The following is a 7,978-nucleotide window of genomic DNA, read 5'->3' on the forward strand; positions in this document are numbered from 1 at the left end:
GCACAGAGGACACGGGGACACGGCACAGGGTACAGGGCTGAGGGGGACAGGGCACAGAGGACACGGCACAGGGTGCAGGGCTGAGGGCACAGGGGACAGGGCACAGAGGACACGGCACAGGGTACAGGGCTGAGGGGGACAGGGGACAGGGCACAGAGGACACGGGGACACGGCACAGGGTACAGGGCTGAGGGGTACAGGGCACAGAGGACACGGCACAGGGCGCAGGGCTGAGGGCACACAGCAGAGGGGTCACGGAGCGCTCCGCGGCGCTGCCCTGAGGCCCCTCCCCGCGGGCGGGCGCACGGGCGGGGCCGCGGGGACCATGGCGGCCCTGGTGGCGGTGACGGCGGTGGCAGCGGGCCGGGCCGGGCGGGCGGCGGAGGAGAAGGCAGCGGCTTAGCGGGCTCGGCATGGCCCCGGCCCGGCTGTCGCTGCTGCCCCCGCTGCTGCTGCTGGTGGCGGCCTGCGCCTGGCGGCCGGCGCGGGGCCAGGAGGCGCCGCAGACCCCGGACTGGCGGATGACGCTGAAGACGATCCGCAATGGCGTGCACAAGATCGACATGTACCTGAACGCGGCCCTGGACCTGCTGGGCGGCGAGGACGGGCTCTGCCAGTACAAGTGCAGCGACGGTGAGCGGGGCTGGGGCGCGACCCTTGTCCCGGGCAGGGCGGCCCAGCGCCGCTCCCGGGCAAACCCCGCTGAGTTCTCCCGGCGTGCTTTCCTGTAAATAAATACGTGTATGAACCGCGGCGAGCGAGCTCCTGCACGTGTATGTGTGTTTAAATACGTGTGTAACGTGTACGGAGCATGTGTACACGTAAGCTGTTCTCGTAAGGCGACTTTTAAGTAGCTCCTTTTAAACGTCTCCAAGACGTTTCCCTCGGGGAAAGGCTTATTACTGTCAAATATGTAGCCGATGTGTCCAGGGAAAAACCCTGGAGTGAGAAGAGTTACTCTCTCCCGGCTGGTTATTTATGAGCACTCCTGAGCACTCCGTTTGGGACAGAAAAGCTTATTAACTCTGAGCTATGGAACATGTTGTTTCGAAGTGACGCTTGCACAGCAGGTTTTAATGGCAGCCGCGTTTGCCGGAGGAAGGAATGCATCCTGCTCTAAGTGTCCTGCTGCTACCAGCAGAGGACATCTGTGATCTGCGCTTCCTCCCTGCGCTTCAGCTGCCTGATTTACCTGAACTATAATTGAGGCAGCTCAAGGTGGCATGACCTGGTAGATGACGATGGTTATTATTATCATAATCATCATTGTTATTATTATATTAGACTGTTATTATTAGGATGAGCCTGCTCGAGCAGGGCATTTGGACCAGATGACTCACTGTGGTGCCTTTCAGCCTGACCCATTCTGTGATTGCCTCCCGTGCTGTGCCCATCCCCAGTGCCAGGCAGGCGATGCTCCAGAAATGGGATTTCTTTCCAGGCTTTTCACTGGCGCCTCAAGAGCACCCCAGAATGGGAGGCTGGCATAGCCTGTCGTGCTGGGATCACATCACTCCAGTTTACTGTGTCAGGTTATTTGTTAAGTCAGGAAATGAGTCTGATGGTGACACCCTGGCTGGCTCTACAAGAGTGGCCAGGACACTGTGACATTTACACTCTGTACTGAAGTATGCATCTTTCAAATGGGTTTTTTCCCTATTACATTTAACTGTGGCTTCAGATTGTTTCCACTACTGAAATGAACGGGAGGGTCATTTTTCAAATTAACTACACAGTCTTTCTTAACTTGGGATGCAGAATTCCTTGGTTTGCTGCACTAGTGAGTGTTCAGGGAGATGTGAGTTTAGCAGTCTCTACTAATTCAAATTCTATTAATGTTAAAGCTGTAGAAATAAAAATGATGTTTCATCCCAGTTAAGATAAAAAAATCAGAGAACTACTGTTGGTTGCATATAGAGCATAGAAGTATTAATGAATTTACACTAAAGTACTCTGTTAATACACTCCTACATATTGCATACTTAACCAACACATGGATTTCAGTAATTTTTTTTTTTTTAACATAGGAAGCAAACATTTTCACTTGCTCAGGTGCCTTGTCCCCCTTTCTAAAAAAAATTGCTTAGTACCCCTAAGTTGTCATTTGGAAAGAATTGTTGATATGCAGGTGCCTGAATATATGTTTAAGTTAAAAATACAACTGATACTGTCTTGAGCCAAACAAATGTCTGTGGTGAGTTTTAAAACCACTAAAATCTTGTGCAAAAAAATCTTATTTGAGACATGACAAATTCCGTTTTTCAGGATCAAGGCCCGTTCCTCGCTACGGATATAAACCATCACCACCAAATGGCTGTGGATCCCCTCTGTTTGGAGTTCAGGTAAGTATTTCCATTTTGGGGCTTCTTTGTGTGTCTTTCATACATCAGCTTTCCTCAATATAATGACTTTTTCCATTCCCCCTTCTGAGACAGCATCCATATACAAGGTCCTTGTTCTTATCAGCTCCTAACACATGCTCTGGTAACAACATATGGGAAGTGTTAGTATTGTAAATGAACCTAGCATAAACATTTTCAAAGATTACAAGCATAAAATGTAACGATGATAAACTTCTTGGGTTTTGAGTGTTTGGTTTAGTGTTTTGTTTGCACAGTCTTGGAAGCATTGCATAACTGCAGCTGTAGCCGTGTGAGAGTGGAGGGTTTGGCTATGACTCTTGCTGTTCTGACTGACACTAACCCTTTTTCCTTAATGCTACAAAGAAAATAGGAGTCAGCTTCTTATCCTCCAGCTTTGGGACTTTCTTTTTTCCCCCAACTCTGCCCATCCAACACCCCAAGAGTGTAGGCTGGGGCTAGGCAAGAGGCTGGGTGGGGACACAGCTGGGCAGCAGACTACACTGAACAGAGAGGTGTTCCATACTGTACAGTGGTGCCCAGCAATAAAAACTGGAGCACTGGGAGAAGGTGGGGAGGGGGTCATTGCAGAGCTGTGTGTGACTTCCAGGTGGCTGTTGCTCAGAGATGGGCTTGGTATCCCCTCTGCTTTGAAATGTGCTGAATGCTTTTTGCACTGCTTATTTTGGGATATTTTTTTAATTCATCTACTGTGTACAGTATTACACAAGTACACATTATATTAAATGCTGAGGCTGCAAATAAAAAAACCCCCAAAACCCAGTAGAATATGCATCTTTATGCTCTGTCTGTTCGGAAAGTCTCTCAGTTCTCTTTCCATTTCCAGTTCTTCTTTACATTTAACTTTAGCCCTGAAGCCAAATATTACTGTTTTCTGAGGGATTCCACACCACATCAGAGTTGTCATTACAAAAATTAAAACAATTTTCACATGGTTCCAGTTCAGTTCATCCGTGAAGCATCTAGCATTTAGATATTTTTTTTAAATTTTTAATTAAAACTGTTTAACTCAACAATTAAACTAATTTTAATCTAAAAACTAAATTTAAACTAATTTAAAATGAATTTAAATTCTAAAATTGTGTACTGTGTACTACTTCTTTGATTCATCTACTAAACTGTCTTTATCTTAACCCATCCCATTAGTTTTTAACTGTTACAGTCTGTCCATAGGCTGTATTTTCCTTATGCTGGAATACCAATGGAGGTGTGTGTGTGTTTTCTTCACAGTTTGACATCGGTATCCCTTCAATGACAAAGTGCTGCAATCACCATGACAGATGCTATGATACTTGTGGCAATAACAAAAATGATTGTGATGAGCAGTTTCAGACCTGCCTCTCAAAAATTTGCAGAGATGTGCAGAAAACGCTTGGAATCTCAGAGAGTGTCCAGGGTAAGTGTGAAAAAGCCTTTATTTTTTTTTTCAAGTTTGACCTGAGCTTAACTTGGCAAAGAATCTTTGTGCAGTGCAGCAAGGCCACATTTCCATAAGCTGATGGAAGATGCTTTGTTCTGTCCTTCTGCTGTGCAGCCCAGATGCTTGTACAACAGAGCAGTGACACAGCACAGGAAAATTATCAGGGTTAAAACTAACTTCGAATTAAGGTTAGTTTTAACTTTAGGGGAAAAATAATGCTGCCCATCTGGGAGTGTGAATATTGGAATAGAACTTGATCAAAGTGCATGTATAATTCTTGCATTTACTGTAACAGCTGTAGGATGACTGTTCTGCTGGGTGATTTCTAAACTTCTATGCCTGATTGCTAGTAAACTGTAGGAAAATATAGAATCTTTCCCTGTATGAAATAAGGTATTAAAATAATAAACAGTCATAGTGGAAGTAGTTAATGCTGTCCCCTGGTGAATAAATGTTAGGTTTCTCAGTAACAGGCCATATGATATTTCTTCTGGTTATTGGCCTGCATCTGATGGATACATGACATAACCACTTTTTAACTTGGACAATGTCACTTTCACAGTAAATACTCCCACTGAGAGCAGTAAGTTTTTAGAACAATCTTGTGTTTGAACTTCTCAAATTTATCTAACTGTAAATAAATCATCATGTTAGTCTTCAGTGTCAGAACTGGTCAATATTTGTTCAATTCTGTTGAGCTGATGTTAAAGATAGCAATCTCTGCATAAACTGGGATGCAGAGAGTGAGAAGGTAAACCAGCTCTTTCATCTTCCAAGATTCAGTATGTTTCCAACACAGAAAACATTCCATATGCAATGAATTTTCATTTTGTTTGGCATATAAAAAATCTTTAATCAAAACTTAAATCACTCTGTGTTGGTTCAGTCTTTCATTTGACAATCTGTTTGCTTTGCCCAGAGAAAATTGCTTCTTTCTTAGAGTCATTCTCAGTTTGACAGAGTTTTCTCCTGTTAGTTTTATATTCCACTCAAAGAGTACTTTTAACTGAACTCTTCTTTGCTTGCAGCTTGTGAATCGACCGTTCAGCTGCTGTTTGATGCAGTTATACATTTAGGATGCAAACCATACCTGGACAGCCAGAGAGCTGCTTGTATGTGTCATTACGAGGGTAAGACAGATCTCTGAGAGAAGACACCGAGATCTCGTGGTGTAGAACAAAACTGAAGATCCAGCCAAAAGGAAGCAAGGCTTTGGTTACAAACTTCCTGCTTTTCAGACAATGATACATTAAACACTGACATGAATTTACTGATTTGAAGATCGCTACAATATCCTCATTCATGTAAAAAAGAAACAAGTCGTCCTTCTCTCCATTTTATGCCAGAAGCTTGGGAACTGAAATTGCTTTCCTTTGGTGTATGTTCACCTAGGGCGTGCCGTTATAAAATGCTGGTGCCATTTTAATGTTCCCAAGAAGACTCCATAGTGGGGACATCACAGGCACCAAAGAGTTACATTGAATTCTCAGGTGATCTTTAATACAGGTCAGATTTTAGGTTTGCTAGCAGTTGAAGCATCTGATGGGTTCAACAGGAGAGTGTGTTGTGTGTACCAATATGAAACATCTTACATAGCCTGTACCTGCGTGTTTCTGCTGCAACTGCCTTGAGTTCTCTCCCATGTATGTGGTCCTGCAGGTTTGTTGTTAAAAAACCAGGAAAACGCCCCAAGCCAATGTACATGCACTACATATTTCTACCTGATTCTATATCAATGCCTTACTTCTGCAGCACTTTTCAGATCAAATACGTTGATCCTTTTAAGGGCTGTCCAGTAAAATGAACAGTTTGCAGCCTAAGGATATACTTTTGATTTGACAGAATGGTGAAATGTAGTTTCTATGTTATTTTTAAAAAATTCATCAAATGTCTGTTTTTGAATAAAACATTTTGTGTTGTGTATTATATGCACGGAAAGGATATATGTTGATTTATATTTCTGTTGTGGCACAACTTGGCTACTGTATTCATCTTTGCTTTCATTTAGTCTGTTCTGATGAAAACTAAAACTAAGTTCCACAGTTAAGATCAGTGTGCCCAAAAAACTTATTTAAGATTCCCTCTGTGAGGCTGATGGATATATGAGCCTGTACTTCTGTCACTTGTTCCCTCTATGACTTCTCTAGCTAAAATCACCTGATGTCTGAATTATTTGGGGTTTGCTCTCTGTACTTATTGCTTATCTACAGGTGTCAGTCCTTAGTTAAGTTCTGCATTAGGTCCTCTGTTAGAAAGATAATGATTTGTTTTCATTAAAAAGCAATTTGCTTTAAATATTCACAGGAGAGGAATGAAAATTAGAATATTACATCTGTGAACAGGCAGTAGAAATTAAATGCATAAAATTCACTGGACTATAGAGTATAATGTGATATAATTTTGTGTGTTTTTTCTTTACCAGTTGTGGTTTTGGTTTGTTTGTCACTAGAGCTTAGTGTACATGACAGTGAATGTAAGGGCTTCATAAACAAAAAGTTTCTGTTAAAGTTCTTTGGTCGTACCTCAAGGTTTCTTTTCTTATTTGTGGATATGAAATAGCACTAAAAGAGAAGTATTACTGTAGAGCTTTGCAAAACTTTGCTAGATGAACTTGTACTTCTCCTAACTTTGGTGAGAGAAGTATTACTGTAGAGCTTTGCAAAACTTTGCTAGATGAACTTGTACTTCTCCTAACTTTGGTGAGAGAAGTATTACTGTAAAGCTTTATGAAACTTTGCTGGATGAACTTGTATTTCCCCTAACTTTGGTGACATTCATTTTCTACCACAGAATTGAAACAATTCTGTGTTACCCTGGCATTCCATGGTTGTAGCCCTAAAAATCTTTTTAACATTAAAGCAGGGAATGTTAATGGCATTGTTTCAAATGACAGAAGTACCACAATGAGTTCAAACCACTAATTCAAGTAGATGACTTGCTGAGTTCTGTACAGATGGGCTTAAACTAGGTGCTTAAATTAATGCATATCCTGGGTTTGGATGGGATGGTTATTTTTCTTCCTAGTTGCTGATGCAGTGCTGTGTTTTGGATACAGTGTGAGAATAATGGTGGTAACACTTCGATGATTTAGTTGTTGCTGAGCAGTGCTTACCTTAAATCCAGGACTTCCCAGTTTACCATACTCCATCAGCGAGGAGGTGCACAAGAAGCTGGAAGGAAGCATGGCCAGGACAGCTGACCCAAACTGCCCAAAGGTATATTTCACACCATAGAGCATCACCTCCAGTATATAAAAAGGGGGGAGTTTATATCCTGATCAGCCAGAAGGCATCAACTGCTGCTTGGGGACTGGACAGCAACTGGGGACTGGACAGTTGGTGAGCAACTGAATAGTGTGTCACTTGTCTGTCGTGGGGTCTATACGTCTTCTTTCTCTTTATCCTTTCCATTTTTATTATTATTTTTGTTTAATTTATTTCAGTTACTGAAGTGTTCTTACCTAAACCCATGAGTTTCACTTTTTCTGATTCTCCTTCTCGCCATCCCGTGTGTGTGTGTGTCTGTGTGTGCACACACTTATATACTTAGTCACTGGCTGGGGTTAAACCACGAACAACACAGAAAATTTTCACTGTTGGAAAGAGCTGGGTTTTGTTCCCTCCTGTGCTGATGTGTAATTATACCATGAAAGTCTCCTGGAGTTTCTTTCAAACCACATAAAACACTAAAAGAGCTTTAATACTTCTGGATAGCACTTTGATAGTTCTGCTTGCAAACCACAGGAGGCATTTCACTTCTTCCAGGTAGTCTTTACTTCGCACAAGCTTTTCCTGTAGCAGAAATCCTTGATAGAGTTGCCTGCAAGTTATACAAAATGCATTTTGCAGACCATAGCCCTAAGATAAAGGCTAGTTATCACCCCTAGGATCAATCATACCATTTAAGAACTTACATATTTATAAATATATGCAAAAATGTAATGCTTGTCCTGGTTGTGGCAGTTAATGTTTTCCTTAGCAGCTGATACAATGCTGTGTTTTGGTTTGAGGATGAGAGGAATGTTGTTAAAGCACAGCTTCTCCGCTGCCCTGCCAGCAAGGAGGCTGATGTGCACAAGGATTTTGGGAGCAGACCCCAGCTGACTCAAGGAATATCCCATATGGAATCATGCTGAACAATAAAACTGGGGGGAGTTGGCCAGGGAAGGGCACTGATC

The 7,978-nt window shown here is 42.6% G+C and overlaps 1 protein-coding gene across 1 annotated transcript; it reads left to right on the forward strand.

Annotated features, from left to right (window-relative positions):
• Positions 1-285: 285 nt before the first annotated feature.
• On the forward strand, positions 286-6,312 carry PLA2G12A (phospholipase A2 group XIIA). The gene is made up of 4 exons (XM_054633134.2): positions 286-633; positions 2,266-2,342; positions 3,612-3,777; positions 4,830-6,312. Exons 1-4 carry the CDS (start codon positions 414-416, stop codon positions 4,946-4,948), a joined length of 582 nt encoding a protein of 193 aa, XP_054489109.1. The 5' UTR covers positions 286-413; the 3' UTR covers positions 4,949-6,312.
• Positions 6,313-7,978: the final 1,666 nt, after the last annotated feature.

Source organism: Agelaius phoeniceus, chromosome 4, assembly GCF_051311805.1.
Source record: "Agelaius phoeniceus isolate bAgePho1 chromosome 4, bAgePho1.hap1, whole genome shotgun sequence".
NCBI lineage: Eukaryota > Metazoa > Chordata > Aves > Passeriformes > Icteridae > Agelaius > Agelaius phoeniceus.

Bases quoted from the DNA above. Each gene is read 5' to 3' on its own strand.
- PLA2G12A (XM_054633134.2), top strand. From the start codon at position 414: ATGGCCCCGGCCCGGCTGTCGCTGCTGCCCCCGCTGCTGCTGCTGGTG. The intron at 2,343-3,611 runs GTAAGTATTTCC...TTTTCTTCACAG, and splicing joins CCCCTCTGTTTGGAGTTCAG to TTTGACATCGGTATCCCTTC. The intron at 3,778-4,829 runs GTAAGTGTGAAA...CTTTGCTTGCAG, and splicing joins AATCTCAGAGAGTGTCCAGG to CTTGTGAATCGACCGTTCAG.